The 16,826-nt window shown below is 44.7% G+C and overlaps 2 protein-coding genes across 9 annotated transcripts in view; both read left to right on the plus strand.

Moving 5' to 3' along the window:
• The window catches only part of LOC120902189 (transmembrane protein 164), a 57,523-nt gene that overhangs the window by 10,633 nt on the left and 30,064 nt on the right, over nucleotides 1-16,826 (plus strand). The window contains exons 1-2 of one of the 8 annotated variants that reach the window (XM_040310744.1): nucleotides 10,165-10,324; nucleotides 10,397-10,657. The exons of 6 other annotated variants lie outside the window; for them this stretch is intronic. In XM_040310744.1, coding sequence (XP_040166678.1) covers nucleotides 10,276-10,324; nucleotides 10,397-10,657 — 310 coding nt within the window. In that variant the 5' untranslated portion in view covers nucleotides 10,165-10,275. Of the gene's footprint in view, nucleotides 1-10,164; nucleotides 10,325-10,396; nucleotides 10,658-16,826 lie in introns of those variants that run through there. One more of the 8 variants, XM_040310742.1, reaches the window with a different exon arrangement.
• On the plus strand, nucleotides 9,191-10,161 carry LOC120902190. The gene is made up of 2 exons (XM_040310745.1): nucleotides 9,191-9,542; nucleotides 9,609-10,161. The coding sequence occupies exons 1-2, from the start codon at nucleotides 9,432-9,434 to the stop codon at nucleotides 9,876-9,878; spliced, it is 381 nt and encodes a 126-aa protein (XP_040166679.1). The 5' UTR covers nucleotides 9,191-9,431; the 3' UTR covers nucleotides 9,879-10,161.

Genomic DNA, 16,826 nt, shown 5'->3' on the forward strand with positions numbered 1-16,826 from the left:
TGATAAACTTTGCTTCCTTCAAGCACATAAGCATCTGCACCATCGTCTTCCAGTATGCACACCACCTTAGTTACACCTGGAGACACCCGAGGGGTGATTAAAAGTCCCAAATAGACCACGTTCTGATTGACGGAAGGCACTTCTCGGATATTATCGACGTTAAAACGCATAGAGGCGCAAACGTCGAATCGGACCATTTCCTGGAAACTCTTCGTGGTTAACAACCAACGGAATTAGCCCACCCCAAGTCTGATGTGGTGGAGGGGTACGCGACAGCGCACTCGTAGATCACTGGCGTATGGTGAAACGAGCCATCAGCACTGCAGCCGAACACTAGATCGTCCGCTTTTCACGTAGAGAGAAAAAGGTATGGTTCGACGAAGAGTGCAGACGAGCACTATCCGAGAAGAATGCAGCCCGCGCCTGCATGAAACCCGCATGAAACCCTTCAAACGGCATGAAACCCGTGGAAATCAAAACGTGGAAAACTATAGGCGACTGAGGAAAAAACAAACCTTTTCCAGGCCTAGCAGCGCCGTTTTGAAGAGTCAGACGAACAGCTGCTGGAGCAGCTTTCTCAGTCGAGGGACACTCGCTTGTTTTATAGGAGATTGAATGAGGCACGGAGTGGGTTTGCTCCTAAAACCGTAATGTGCTGGAATGCGGAAGGAAAACTCCTGACAAACAAGGAGAGTTATTGAGGCAGGTGATCGAAAGGTGGAAGTGCTTCTTCGAAAGACACCTGAATGGCGCAGAGGCAGGAGAGGCTGGTGCAAGTGGTAGAACATGGCAACCACCACAGCAGCATGACAGTAGTAATAACAGCAACAGCATTGGCGCAACCGACGAGATACACCACTGTACTTAAAAAAAGGAAAAAAAAAATTTGTTTGTTTTGTTTTGTGTGTGTTTTGTTTTTAGCTCAATGCGTGCGCTAGGTGTGTCATCGGCAAGAGTGCGAGGCGTACTGAAGTTGCAATCGCCGATTTTTGCCTTATATACTCTCATGTTTGTGCTGGTTTCGTAGTACAGTTGTCAACTCATACGACTTAACAACATGCCCGTCATGGGTTCAATCCCCAAATAGACCGCGCAGCTATACGTAGGACTGACTATCCTGCTATGGGGGAAAATCAATTAATCACTTAAAGCCAAGCCCACAAGTGGGTACAGGCAGGCCTTGATCGACATCGGTTGTTGAGCCAAAGAAGAAGAAGAAGAATACTTTCATGTTTGGTGCGACACTTACCTGAGTTACGAGTGCCGATAGCGTTTCGCGGCAGTATAAAAGGAGAACCAATCCATTTTGCGCTTCATTCTTCAGTTAGTGGTCAACCTGTAAGGTTGCTGTTAAAAAAATCAACAAAATCATCATGGGTCACGGAAAGCACTGCACACCAGAGGAGCTAAAACATAGTCAGGGGCTGTTTCGTGAGAACGTCCTAATAAAGACAATCTGCAAGACGTTCGGCCGTTCGCGGACGTTTGTTGACAACGCCATTCGTAGCGAGGCTACGGGTAAGTCGACAGGTCGTCCGCGAAAAACAACGGCTAACGTTGACGCGCAGATTGTTGAAAAGATCAGGGCGGACCCTTTCAAAACTTGCACTCGCATCAAGCAGGAGCTTGGATTGCAAGTTTCGTCGAAGACGGTGTCTTGCCGTTTACACGCGGCTGGGTTCTGTGCCCGGAGACCACGGAAGGTTCGGAAGCTACAGCCGCACCACGTAGAAGCGCGCATTCGGTTTGCCGAAGAACATCTAACTGCATCCATCATTTGGTGGATGAAAATATTCTTCTCGGATGAGTCCAGAATCAATCTGGATGGTCGGACGGCATTAAATACGTCTGGCGCCTTCCCAATCAGCGTATCATCCGAAAAACACACTAAAAACCCTTAGTCACGGAGGCGACCACGTAATTTATTTATTTATTTATTTATTTTGTATGTCATATATAACCGACGGACCATCGTGTCTAATCGGCAACCTTATGATTAAATTAAGGAGCATATAAATAAACCTCTAGTTATAAACAAACATTAAATGTGACGTAGACGCAATTTCCCCTTGAACGTGGAGGTAGACATACTAAAATCGAACAAATCTAACACTTCATTGAACTCGAGGGACATACGTATAATAGCGTGTCCCTGTCTTTGGTTGTTGCGGGTACGCGTTACACCGAGATGGAAATTAGATCTAAGAATCCGACAGGGAGCGAACAAATTGATGCTGGCTAGTAATGCCGGGGAATCGATTTCTCCGTTAAGGAGCCGGAATATAAAAAGGCATTTCGCGTTTTTGCGTCGAGAGCCGAGTGGTTCAAGTCCGAGAAGCAGACACCGCTGATGGTAGGAGGGCCGAGCGTGGTGGGATTGCCATGGAAGGAGTCAAACCACGTAGCTGGTGATTCTCCGTTGAATGGCTTCGAGGCGGTTGATGTCACCAACACCAAGCGGGCACCAGATCGGGCAGCAGTACTCCAGGCACGACCTTACGATGGCACAGAAGATCGACTTGACGCACATGGGATCGGTAAACTCGCTACAGGTCCGCGTAATTAGACCGAGTAGCTGATTTCCCTTCGCAACAACGCTGTCAATGTGAGGGCGAAATGACATCTTCTGGTCGAGTAGCACCCCCAGATCACGGATACATGTCGTGTGAACCAAAGCCGTGTTGAGCATAGTGTATGTAAACGAGATAGGGTTACGGGCTCTGCTGAATGATGTACACTGGCATTTATCAGCACACACTTGGAGGGCGTTTCTGCTGCACCTGCTGTCGAGATTCTCAAGGATCATTTGAAGGCGTACACAGTCACTGTCGTTTCTAACTGGAGCGAATATTTTTACGTCGTCGGCGTACATTAGGTGTTGGCCTGGCGGTAAAACGAAAGATAGATCATTTATATAGATGAGGAAGAGTAGCGGTCCCAACTTACTCCCTTGAGGCACACCGGAGGAGCTGGTGAAAGAGTGAGAACGATGAGATCCTATGCTTGTGTAGTACGAACGACCAGTTAAATATGAACGCAGCCAGGTGATGTGCCATTCGAGGAAACCGAGCTAAAAGCTTCGAGAGTGGAATATCATGAGAGATACTATCGAACGCAGCCCTGAAGTCGATATATACTGTATCAGCTTGAGTACCACGATCCATGTTGTCGAAGCAGTAACTAACAAATTCAGCAAGATTTGGGGTGGAAGATCTCCTTGGGAGAAATCCGTGCTGACTAGGGCTCATTTAGTTTTGAACTGCTGTGAGTAGCGGATTGTATAGAATGAGCTCAAACACCTTTGCACAAGCGCATAGGGAAACAATGCCACGATAATTGCTAGCATGAAGTCGACTGCCTTTCTTATGGATAGGAACCATGTTTCCAGGACGCAGGATACGTGCCACGCCATCGGATGTATCGATACTAGTTTCGCCATTGTAGCTCATTGACGGAGGGATACTACTTATATTGCGCCGTTTGTTCCAGAAGCTGCAGAACCGTGTCGGCTTAGAAAACAGCTGCCTTCCAGTACGGCGAATGAAGGAGCGGTAGAGCACACGATTTTGTCGACGATAATTGTTCAGTGCATCGAAAAAAATTATCCTATGCAGCGATGATCTCGTTCTTCTGTAATCCGCGTAGGCTTTAAATTTTATTTTTTTCAACCGTCTTAAAGATGCATTAGACCTATCGGGGCCAGACTTTCGTTGAGCAACAGGAACACAGGAATTAATCGCTGAGCGCATAAAAACGCTAAAGAAATCGGTGGCTTCGTCGATAGTGGCAAAGTTGGAGCAGTCAAAATTGCGGTCAAACGACACAATAAGAGGATTCATACGTTCCACATTCATTTTGAAGAAATTTATGTTGACTGTACTGCGAGAGTGACTGTTGGTGGTGTGAGATAATTCTACGGGATAATAAATCATCATATCCAATGAAGGATTATGAAAGTCCTCACTGAGAAGTGGAATACTACAGTGTGTTACGTATGGGAGGGAGTTCTCTAGAGCCGAAATACCATTCACAGAATACAGAGGTGTGATTGAGTCGCACAAAATATTGGTTGCGGCTAAGTTTGCGAAGACCAGATCCAATTAACGTCCAGATTGATTTGCAATACCACTCAACTGAAATAAACCACTGCTATGCATCCCATCAATCCCATTGTTTTGGGTTTGGCTGGAACTTGTATCACTTGTAGTTGGGACAGCTGGGCAACATGGACAAGTTAGGCATTTTATATATACTTTAATCTTTCAACACAATGCAGAAATGTTGACATTTATCGGTGCTTTTACTTGCAGCCAGTGAAAAAAAATTACAACGTCCCAAAATAACCTAAAAACTGTAACGATCCAAGAATAGCTAAAACCAAATGATAAAACTGCTTAATATGTCCAAATTGCCCAGCTATCCCATATTCTGATATTCAAACAAGACCTGTTTACAACATGGTTCAATTCTTACAGACAAGTGATACACGTTCCAGCCAAAACCGTGCCGCATCTGTCGTGTGTTTTCGAAGACGACAATTGTGAAATTGAAATGGACAGTGTACCAAAAACGGCTTGACTTGTTTGTAAGTGGTAGACAATCGTGTTTTTCAAATCGAAGATTGCTAGTAGACTGTGGACAGTTGTTAATTGGAATGGAAAACCCTGTAAATGAAATAAATGAGAGTGTACTAGTGTCGGCATCAAGTTTCGTCAGACGGTGTACAAGCACCGCTTATCGAGTGCTAGACGTACTTGCACCATAAGAGAAATCTGCTCAGTAGTAACCGATGGGGGAAAACGCGTAAAGAATAGCCACATTTGCGTATCAGTGTGTGGAATGGTGTCTAGTGTATCAGAAGTGTGGGTGTAGGGGGTGGAAGACCTCAAGACGGCCGTACGCGGATCCTTATGAAACTTCACACAGGCCTTACAGGCCCAAAAAAGTTTTGCACAGGACTCAATAGTAATATACAGCTCCTCAGAAAGTCTGCTGCATGAGAAGTGAAACTCAGAGTTGCACCAACCCTGACACTTCACAACGCGATCAGCAGCTACGATGCCATTGGCACAGGCGGAACAGATACCGGACATTGTTTGTGGTGCAGTGAATGTTGAAGCGATGATTTGATGGTAGGCCAGGAATCGTTCCCAGGTGATTGTAGGTGGATGATATGATTGTAAATGAAAATCAGGTTCCTGGATCCACTGCCCAAGCAGACAAGTTGTGCAGGAAATGTGTTTTCACTGAATAATATTGAAAACTTTCCGGAGCACAAAGAATCTTCGACCAGACACAAGGCGTTTGACGTGATGGTATGGGGTTGCTTCTCCTGGCACGGAACGGGTCCTTTGTTTCGTATAAACGAGACACTGAACTTGGAAGGGTACAGAAAAATACTTAGTCATAAGATGTTGCCATATGCTCGACAAAAATTCGGAGACGAAGAGCAGTACATCTTTCAGCATGATAACGACTCTAAGCACACATCGCGAACAGTTAGATGTTATTTGGCAAACCAGGATGTGCATGTTCTACCGTGGCCTGCGTTGAGTCCTGACCTCAACCTGATAGAAAATCTGTGGTCGATTCTTAAGGACCAGCTCAAGAACCAGTATGCACCTTCAGCCAATGAGCTATGGGCCCGCTGCGAGGTAATGTGGAAACGCATACCCGTAAGCACCTGCCGGAAGCTCATCGAAGATATGGCTACTCGCTGCCAGGCAGTGAAAGATAATAATGGTCAACACATTGACCGTTAGAATGTGTTTTTGCTCTGTGGAACACCGCAACACCACCTCCCAACCACCACTGAAACAGCTCTTTTCAGGGCTACCAAATGATTCTGAAAAGAACTATGTCTTTCGGTCAGAAACAAAGATCCTATTTTTATGTCCACAGGTGTACCCCCACCATCTCTGGATGAGTATGCCAGAACTATCAATCTGCTTATGAGTAAAATGTCTGCTGGCAGTGATGGGCTGGCGGCCGAGCTAACTACCGAAGAGGAACTACCGGAAGAGTGGAAGCTGGGTGTTATTCACCCAGTCTACAAAAAGGACGTCAGGCTGGATTGCTCGAATTTTCGAGCAATCACAGTCCTGAATGCCGCTTACAAGATCCTGTCCCAGATCCTGTTGCGCAGACTTGCGCCCCTTGCTACAAATTTTAAGCTTCCAAGCTGGGTTTGTTGGAGGCAAATCTACCACCGACCCAATTTGCATTTGCGGTGGAGTGCAAGGTGAGAGTATCGAACTTGACGCCAGAATCATTCAAATCTCACAGGGGTCTGAGGCAAGGGGACGGATTCTCCTGCCTACACTTCAACATTGCCCTGTAAGGTGTCATTCGAAGTGTGGGTCTACAAAATGACATAGCGAAAGTCTAGTAAAATCCGCTTTATCCAAACTTAAAACTTCGTTTTCACCAGGCCCCGATGGCATCCCTGCGTGTGTTTTGAAAAAATGTAGCAATACCCTGACTCCTATTCTTACTCGTCTTTTTTTTCGCTCGCTTAGTGCAGGGATTTTTCCTAGTCAATGGAAACTAGCTTGGCTTGTTCCCATTTATAAGAAAGGTGATCGCACGCTAGCATCTAACTACAGAGGCATTTCTATTATTTGTGCGTGTTCTAAAATCCTCTAGTCAATTGTCCATTTATCTGTAATGCCTTGTGTAAAAAATTATATTTCTACGGAACAACACGGCTTTATGCCCCATCGCTCAGTGTCCACCAACCTAATGTGTTTTTTGTCTTCTCTATATCACTACCTGTCTAGTGGTAAGCAAGTAGACACTGTCTACACCGATTTCAAAGCGGCATTTGACAGTGTACCTCTATCATTACTTGTTGCTAAGCTTCGAAAATTAGGTTTCGGTGGCTCTATATTGCCGTGGTTCAACTCCTATCTTGAGGATCGTTCATATGTAGTTACAATCAGTGACTCTTTCTCTGAATGTTTTCTTAGTTCTTCTGGTGTCCCACAAGATAGTGTTCTTAGTCCCTTACTGTTCATTCTCTTCCTCAATGACTGTACTTCAATCCTTCCTCCTAACGGCTTCTTGCTATATGCGGATGACGTTAAAATTTTTCTTCCTGTATCTTCTACAGCTGATTGTCTAGTCCTTCAATCCTGGCTCTGTAAATTTACTAAATGGTGTGCTTCTAACGGTTTAGTCCTGTGTCCTGAAAAATGTTCTGTCTTGTCTTTCTTCCGATCTTCTACAAGTATAACTCATGCTTATAGTGTCTGTGATGCCCCTATTCACTGTGTTTCCTTGTCTTAGGATCTTGGCGTCTTCTTTGACCCGAGTCTCTCTTTCAAAGAGCACACGGACTATGTCATCAACAAGGCCAACAAAAGTCTTGGTTATATTTGTCGCATGTCCACTGAAATCCTTTTTGTGATGGCATGTGATCCTTTTTGTCTTAAGTCCCTTTATTGTTGTTGGGTCCGTTCCGTACTAGAATATGCCTGTGTCATCTGGTCTCCTGTCCAACTATCTCTGCTCCAAAGGATTGAGAGGATCCAGAGACGTTTTACAAGGATCGTATCGCTGGGTCATCACTCTATTCCGCTTCCTTCGTATGACGATAGATGCACCCTATTAGGCCTTACCAAGTTGGAGCACCGCCTCTCGGTCGCTCAGGCTTCTTTCGTTGCTGGCATATTGCTCAATACGATTGATACTCCTTCCCTTCTATCGCGCTTACATTTGTATGCACCTTGTCGCACCTTACGTTATCGTTTTCGTCTCCAGTTACCTATATGTCGTACACGTTTTGCTCGCAATGAGCCTTTTGTAACAGCTATGTCGTCTTTTAATAGTACTTCATATCTGTTCGATTTCAACCTAACTTATCCTGTCTACCAATCCGGTATTCGCTCCTTTTCCGTACCATAAACTCCTCCCAACTCCTTCGCGAATAATTGTATACTACAGTCAGTAAGCACTATTGCTGTAACCCAACGTGGCCGAGCAACTAATATAATAAAATAAAATAATATAAATAAAATAAAATTTGTGGCACGATCCTCTATCGGTCTCTCCAATTTCTTGGCTTCGCGGATGACATCGATATCATCGGCAGAACAACAGCGAAGGTGTATGAGGCGTACACCCGACTGAACCACGATGCAGCAAGAATTGGATTGAGAATCAATGCGACGAAGTACCTGCTTTCCGGAGACTCAGACCATGTGGGAAGCAGTGTATTAGTTGACGGCGACAATCTCGAGGTAGTAAAGGAGTTTTGCTATCTTGGAACGGTTGTTACTTCGAACAACGACATCAGCAGAAACGAGACTCATTGTCCAGGTAAATCGGGCATACTATGGGCTTCACTGACTGCTGAGATCCAGGAGACTTCAAGCCTGCATGAAATGTGAGATATATCGCATATTGATTCGCCCGGTGATTCTCAATGAATACCAGTCTTGGACCGTCTGAGCTGAGGATGCAAACGCTCTTGAGGGGTTTTGCGACGCATCATCCGGACCATCTTTGGCGGTGTGTTCGACCATGGAGAGTGAGGAGAAGGATAAACCACGAGCTTGTTGAGCTATATGGCAAAACGAGCAATATGCGAAGGCTGGCAGGATACGATGGCTGGGGTATTTCATTAGGATGCCGGACTCATGCCCCACCAAGGTGGGGTGTTCGAAGGTGTTCGACAGCGATCCCCAGTGCGGCATAAAGCGCAGGAGAGCAAAACGATCTCAATGGCTGGATCAGGTTAAGCAAGACCTGTAAGTGATCGGGACTGAGTATCCTGGAGAATGATGGTTGAACGGGCCATGTTTATAAAGTTACGACCAAAGATCAACTCTGACGGAAAAAAGCTGATTGCATTAACTCCATCGACCATTTGTTTGAAACGAATTGGGTTAGTAAGGACTTGGATTGGTATTACAGCTGTTTACGTTGCAAATCGCATACTACTTGTTGGAAAACGTTAGTTTCCCGTGTAAAAAAGTGAGAGAATTAAATTCTTTAGGCTACTTCAACGCAGTGCCAAAAAATTAGTGTTTTTTTATTCTCTCTCTTATAATCGTTTGTACACTTGCTCGCTTTTGTCGTTAAGGGCTGATTTCGCGGTTTTTCTCCCTTTTTATATGTTTTGAAACCAGATCAAAACATCGCCTGGTCTGACAGATGTTGGAACCTTACAAATGTTTCCAACATTGTCCCCCCGAGTGTGAAGCTTTCGCTGTCGCACTCTCGCATATCTGTCAGACTCTTGTTCCGTTGCTTTGTTTACTTCCGCGCTACAATGAAATGTGCATACACGCGGTTCTACCCGGCCGACGCTTCTAAAGGTAAGTTCATACGCGGTTCAGTTAATTATCTCGCTAATTCTTTTCAGCTGGTGTTTTCGTAATTCGCTTCGACCTTTCCGAATCTATTCTGCCTATTCGAGTAAGATTTCGATGCGTGTAACTATCTTCAATCAACCGCACCACATTCATCGAATCCGCATTGTTATCGGCGCTCCGGTGTTTATCCTGTTTACCGTCTTCTTTGGCCGTTTCTATTGGCAAGTGAGTATAGTGTTTTCTTCTACATCCTGGTGAACCGTCTAAGACAACAATCCTGTCTTTCCTTAGATATGTACAACGCGGCGAAGTACCAAATACCGTGTTTTCTATGAAACGCATTTCTATACACGGTACCGCTGTCACTCGAATTGGTTCCCTAATTTCGACCTTTCTACGCTCTGCACCTTTGACGTCAATGATTCGCGGCGAAGATCGTGCATTCAACTCAACAGCCACGAGATCGACGGAACTCTCGCGTACCCGTGTGTGGAAAGCTTGCAAAGAAACTCCTGGTGTATTGGTCGCTATCGGACAGGGCCCATACGCTACCCATCCTAGGCGAGTTTTTGAGACGATCGGCTGCCCCCATTTCCCTTCAACGCATTTCAACGAACGCCCAAGGATGCAATTGTCGATCCCTATGAGGATGCGTGGTGCTGCATCCGCATACGACGGCAGCTGAAGTCCCCGTAGGTGCTGATATTTTGCCGCAAGCTGGGAAGTGTTGACCGATTGTCTCGGGAGAGCCAATTCCTTAACGGTATGAACGTCGGTTAGCAGATACGGCGTGGCCGAACCCTGTCTACCCGATATTTTAACCGAGAGTTGTACCGAGTCCCTTTCCTCTCTCGCAACGTCACCGGTCCAATGAAGCTGGACAGGGTGGGGCGTGCCTTCAAGACCAAGTTCGTCCATCAACCCATGGTCCATAAACGTTGACGTTGAGCCATCGTCGATGAAGGCGAATGTTTCCACCTTTCCTCGTGGCCCGTACAGCGTCACTGGTACGTACTTCAACAGCACGCTCTCGTTCACTCCTGAATGTGTATTAAAATAATTATTATTTGTTTCATTAGACATACCGGAGTTACCATGGGTGCCTTCCTGGTGCAGCAGTGAATTATGCAAGATACTGCACCCATCTACGCCACAAGGAGTTGTGATGTTGCATCTTCCGTTGTGGTATTCGAGACATCTGCGACACAGTTTGCGTTCGTTGATGAACGCCCTCCTGGCAGCTACCGTAGTCCTGAGAAACTTCTCACAGGCGCTCAACGACACGCACGTCCCCCCACAGAGGATACACGACGATGACTCCGGGTGGCTGCTCGATGAAGGTACACCGCTGCTGGACTCATCCTGGAGTACCACGGCGTTACAGTAAGCAGGAGTAGTACGTACATATGGAACGGTTCGGTGAGGCTGCATTGCCGTGGGTCGATGTGGCGCGTGCCGTTGCACATTATGACGCACGGGTGGTGCGCTTCTCTCAGCTTGCTCCGTGCTGGCTTCGGGCATGTCGATAACCGCGCACAGATCATCCGCAAGCTCGCCGATCCACATTCCGAACTGGTACAAGTTCACTGATCGCAATCGCTTTCGGAGTCGTGCCCATTCCATACACAGTACAGGTGGTAACTTTTTACCAGCTCCTTCAGCAGCATAACGTCGTGGATGTAATCCACCAATCCAGAAGCCTGCACCGTCGCTATCAACCTTTTCACCGCAAAACCGAACTCAACAACGGTATCTAGTCGTTCCATTTTGGGTGCTGCCATCATTTTTATTTTCTCCACCGTCCGATCCACAATCAAATCCGGCCTTCCGAAACGAGCTTTCAAAGTGTTAATAGCCGCTTTCACACCTTCCGGAAACAGTAACAAGTGACCGACTATATCCAACGCAGTACCTTTGAGGCAGTGCTGCAGCCTCTCAAGGTTTTCGCCATCAGTGTAGTTGCAGGAAATAGTGGTTCGATTATATGTCGATATGAATCGTGGCCACTCATCTACGGATCCGTAGAAACTCGGCAGATCCCGTGGGAAACCGTTTCGAGCTGTTACTTGGCTTTGGTTAAGAAATGTGTTCGCTGGTGTTCGTTGTGTGTAAGTGTGTGCAGTGGTGTGTGGCGCATACGAAGAGCGTCCTGTGGCATAGTGTGCGCTTCCCCTTCGGTCGTACATTCCCAGCTCATCAAACCCTGTGCGTTCATTATACATCACGCGTTCATCGTGCAATGTGCGTTTTCCTAGCATCGAACGTTCGGTCAATACCGCGCCTTCGTTGTAAGCACCGGATTCTTCGTACATTGCTGGTTCTCTGTACATTGCGTGTTCGCCACGCCTGCCATATGACGCCGTCTGTGCAGCGTAGTCGCCATTGCCGTACGTCATCCGCACGCCATCATAGTTTGGGTCATGAACCTGTATCGGAGGGTTTTGAACCCGAGCCGGTCCGATTTCTCTCCTATCACTGATTTGCAACGAATTTTCCATTCCGCGAACCCATTCGTCGAAATCAGGTTCGCGTACCCTACCATACTCGTGTACTAGCGGTGCTGATCTTGGTGCCCCCAAACGGTCAGTTTCCCGGCACCATTCTTCCGCCTTTTCGAGCTCATGCATTTCTAGCAGCTCTTGAAGCTCGTGCCTAATGTCGGCAGCTCGTTGCCGTCGTTCTTCGAACGACATTCGCGGCTTTTCACGCACCTCCTTGACCACACTTTGGCTCGAAATGCCGTTGCCCTTCACTGACTCACCGATACTGACGGTCGATGTCCTGGATCTTGCATCCAACGCTGTCTCGTCCCGCTCCTGCCTTTGCGGTATTGCGTTACCGCCCGTAGCGCACCGGCTTGTGCCTGCTTCCAGCGGAATATTTTTCACAGCATCGCGTTCCGGAACCGAGCTTGACGACGCTCTTGGAGTTTGAACGCCGTTGTGCCCTGTCGCATGACTCGTCACAGGAGTGGAATAAGCCTCCTGTACATCGTAATGCAAATTCCGTGCTTGATCCATTGTTCGGTTCTCAACCTTCGTAAACTTCCCACTAAGTTTTATTGTTTTCACTACGCGGACGCGGGGTGTAACTCACTTACGCGGTACTTTATCGATTCGGTTATACGACTCGCGACGAATTAGCTTGTAAACTGTTAAACAAGTAATTTTTTGGAATGTTGGAAAACGTTAGTTTCCCGTGTAAAAAAGTGAGAGAATTAAATTCTTTAGGCTACTTCAACGCAGTGCCAAAAAATTAGTGTTTTTTTATTCTCTCTCTTATAATCGTTTGTACACTTGCTCGCTTTTGTCGTTAAGGGCTGATTTCGCGGTTTTTCTCCCTTTTTATATGTTTTGAAACCGGATCAAAACATCGCCTGGTCTGACAGATGTTGGAACCTTACAAATGTTTCCAACACTACTATTATCAAATGTCTGCCTGTACAATCGATTTGCACGAACACTATGGACGGAATATTCATTGCATAAACGGAATACAACGTTACTGCGACGATCCTGAGTTCAGTTTTTCCATCCGTTCTTCCTTGGTAACAAAATTCGACAGACCAAATGACGGACTATTCGGCTGCGTTGTACATCACCTGCGAAGCTTGTTAAGAAGAACGAAGAACGGAACGGACACGAAGAAGAATCCTTGTTTATTACTCATCTGTTATCTATATATAAATTTTCCTTAGCGCGTAACGCTTCCATGGCAACGGGGTGACGCCGTTACAGCGATGCCGTTACGGCGACGCCGTTACGGTGACGTCGTTACAGAGGTGTTACGGAGACGGTGTGTTTCTCATTGGTTGCTCTTCTTCGTACACGTGCACCGTACTCGGACACTTTTGCTGACCGGCTGTTTTGATCTAGCAGTTACTTTCAACAGTACGGATTCGATCGGGTTGATGGAATTGGATTTGTTTTTTTTGTGGAATATTTTTTTAAAGCCGTTGAAACTGTTTTAACTGGTGCTGGGACAAGTTTTTTTTATCAATTGAATTGCTTGGGTATTGATCAAACTTGTGTTGAGGTGAATCGAGCTTGTGGAAAGAAAATACATGTCGATATTTGCGAAAATGGTGCTTTAGTCTAATGAATTTCAAACGCGACAAGTTTGGTAAGTTGGATGATTTTTTGTACAGATGTTTCTAGTACTAACCATAAACAGTGTATCTTTTTCATGTGTGTATGAATCCTTGACCAGCGTGATCCAATCTAATAGTTTCAAGGACATCAAACGGCAACACAGATGGAGATCCGTACAGTATGAAGATAAACACAAAGGAAGATCCATAAAGTATGGTGAGTATTTTATCGCACATCGATATTATTCGTAGCTGTTAGCAAATAAATTAACCGACCGTTTTTCTTTTTTCTATAGCTTTTGAAACAACGAAACAACTAAAGAAGACAGAAGGAAAAAGGTGGCTCATCTCGCACCTAAAAACGAAACAATGGGTATATGAAGTATCTTGTTTCAAGGAGGGTTAGGAGATGTACGTTATGGATGGACCAAGCAAGTACAGGTAACTAAACGTCCAGTTGTAGAAGACGAACGCAATAGAGTAGGAGAAAAGATGGACAGGCGCAACAGGCACTACAAAAAAAACATAAAAATTTACAAAGACAAAAAGAAGAACATGCATCGCAGTCGCTGTGAATGAGAGTTTAAATAAAGAACGTACGGAAGTACTCCGGAAAGAATTTCAAACTTAACAACCAGCGAATTCTCTTCTTTACTTTCCGAAATCAGCCAAGGACGTGTGTGATTCCTTAGCAAAGCGAAACAAAATCGCAAGTCGATTAAGAACTATATTCAGATGCTTGAGCATAATCATATATCGGCCTATGACTGGAAGTTGATTATGATAAAAAATTGATGACGATGATGATTTATACAAATGCATGTTCGACATCGCCCTTGAAAAATTCATGCAAAATATCATATAAAAAAGTGATTAATTCTGATTGGCTTTTATACGGTGTTAAATTTAGCAACAATGTCATAAACACAATTACAACGCTGTCGTTTAAAAACGGTTTTACATTCATTCAATATCACACTCATTAAATGTTTTACAAAAAAAAGACCTGCGTCCTTTTTAGTTTGGTTCACTACATATTGTTTATGTTTTCAGCTTCCAAGCAATGCAGGAAGAGGAATATTCAAAATAAACTCACATGTCCAATTCAACCTTTCAAACTGAGATGGATGCATTATGGGACAAACACATACACATTTATTTCTTTGATGTGTTGAACAGAAATCCACATACTTAAACACAAAACAGTAGATTTTGATATTATGGCACTCCTATCACACAATTTAAGACAAATAATTCCTGTAATTTTACGATCCACCTACGTTGATGAGATCAACGATAGCTTCAAATTGTTGCTACTTTGGCGCCGTTTCCTGGGTATAAACATTAGCGTCCAAGTACTGCAGGACTCATCATCTATAATGTATGAAACTCAAAAACCAGCGATTATCAACTTACATTTAAACACTCAAAGCAAAACCGTGAATGTTAAGCAGAATGCAAGTTGTTAATCATAGAGCTACGGCGTTTGATTCAGTCAAATCATTTTTTCTACAATAAAATCCTGCAGAAGGTAGAACACAGATTAACACGTTCAGCCCTATGGCGGTCTACACCACCAGCGAACTTTCCCGTACGCCAGTGGCGGTCCCTGTGTCTTTTGATGGGAGATGAACAATCATTGCAATCAACTATACTCTGACCTCATAAATGGAAGCAGTGCACAGGTTGAATTTCGTGTTCTAAGAATTATTGCGGTTGACAAAAATCTCATCGGACACACAGCAGTATTGATGAACAGTTGAGTTGAAAACAAATAAAAAAATAAAATCAATTTTGCATCGTGTTCTTCTTTTTCTTCTAATTGGCGTAAACGTCCTACGAGGACATGCCTGCCTATACAGGCTTTCAATACTTTATTCAATATCGCATAGCCGCATAGTCAGTCCTTACTACGGGGCGACGGTCCATTCCGGGCTTGAACCCATTGCGGGCGTATTATTGAGTCGTTTGGTTTGACAAAAGTACCACGAGACCGCCCCATTTGCTTCGTGTATATTTGGTTAGATTCAACATAAATTCAGTTAATGTAGGCGGAACGGAAAGTAAGTAAAATTCAGTACCGGGTTGAACCTCTTGATGGTAGTTTGTGCAAAGGAGGACAATCAGTTCTGTCAATGGGCTTTGCTGCCACATGAGAATGATTTTTTATTTGTGTGATGTAAAATAAATTTAAAATGTGATAACATCTTTAGATATCCAGATATGGTATTCCTTCATCTGTGATTAAAAAATGCGTATTGATTTTTGTTCCATTACCGTATCGTTTATTTAGAAAGTCGTTAAATTCCGGCTCGTTTCCAATGTTATGGAAATGTGCATGGCTAGTGCCTGTACATAAGAAAGGTGAAAGAGCTAACGCCAAAAATTATCGCGGGGTGTCATTACTTTGTGCTTCGGCCAAGATTTTCGAATATGTTATTCACTTCACACTTCACACTCACTTCATGTTATTCACACACACTCACTACTTAAACGTGTAGCGCATTATATTTCACCTCACCAACATGGCTTTATGCCCAATCGATCGACCTCTTCTAATCTCATGTCCCTAGTTTCGTTCATTTTCAACAACATGGCCTGTGGTCGTCAAGTGGACACGATTTACACGGATTTCAAGGCAGCATTTGATAGTGTTCCTATCAATTTGTTATAGGCCAAATTTGCTAAACTTGGATTTAATAAATCTATGGTCGCCTGGTTGAAGTCCTATCTAGTTGGAAGATCTTACCGAGTCCGTGTCTTAAATTGTCTATCAAACCGCTTTGTGGGCCTGTCTGGTGTACCGGGAGGGGGGGGAGTGTTTTAAGCCCCCTTTTGTTTGTCTTGTTTGTAAATGACTGTCTAAATGTGCTTCCCCCCGATGGTCTTCTTATGTATGCGGATGACCTAAAAATTTTCTTTCCTGTCTATTCTCCTGAGGATTGTTGTGATCTTTAAAATGTACTTTCCTCTTTCTCTGTTTGGTGTGAACAAAATGGCTTGCGTCTTTGTCCACTAAAATGCAACGCCATCTCGTTTGGTCGTTCCACCCGTAAGGTACTTTGGAACTACACGTTGAGGGATATTCCCATCAATCGTGTAACTTCAGTCAAAGATCTTGGCGTTTGGTTGGATGAAAAGCTTACGTTCAAAGACCATATCGATTTTGTCACAAGCAAAGCATACCGTACTTTGGGCCTTATTACCCGTTTGTCTCATTTTATTCGCGATCCGTTGTGTCTCAAGTCTCTCTATTGTTGCTGGGTACGCCCTATCCTCTATTACGCTTGTGTAGTTTCATCCCCCAATAGTGTGCAGGATATTGCTAGATTGGAAGGCAAATTTACTCGACTTGCCACGAGGCGTTTTCTTTCGGGTCATGAGAATGCAGTAATCCCGTCTTATCCACATCGTTGTCG

This window comes from Anopheles arabiensis, chromosome 3 (genome assembly GCF_016920715.1).
Source record: "Anopheles arabiensis isolate DONGOLA chromosome 3, AaraD3, whole genome shotgun sequence".
NCBI classification, from domain to species: Eukaryota; Metazoa; Arthropoda; class Insecta; order Diptera; family Culicidae; genus Anopheles; species Anopheles arabiensis.

What these genes read in the sequence shown, in the direction of transcription:
- LOC120902190 (XM_040310745.1), top strand. Translation starts at nt 9,432, where the DNA reads ATGCGTGTAACTATCTTCAATCAACCGCACCACATTCATCGAATCCGC. An exon ending in TTGGCCGTTTCTATTGGCAA is followed by an intron (nt 9,543 to 9,608) that starts GTGAGTATAGTG and finishes GTCTTTCCTTAG; the next exon opens with ATATGTACAACGCGGCGAAG.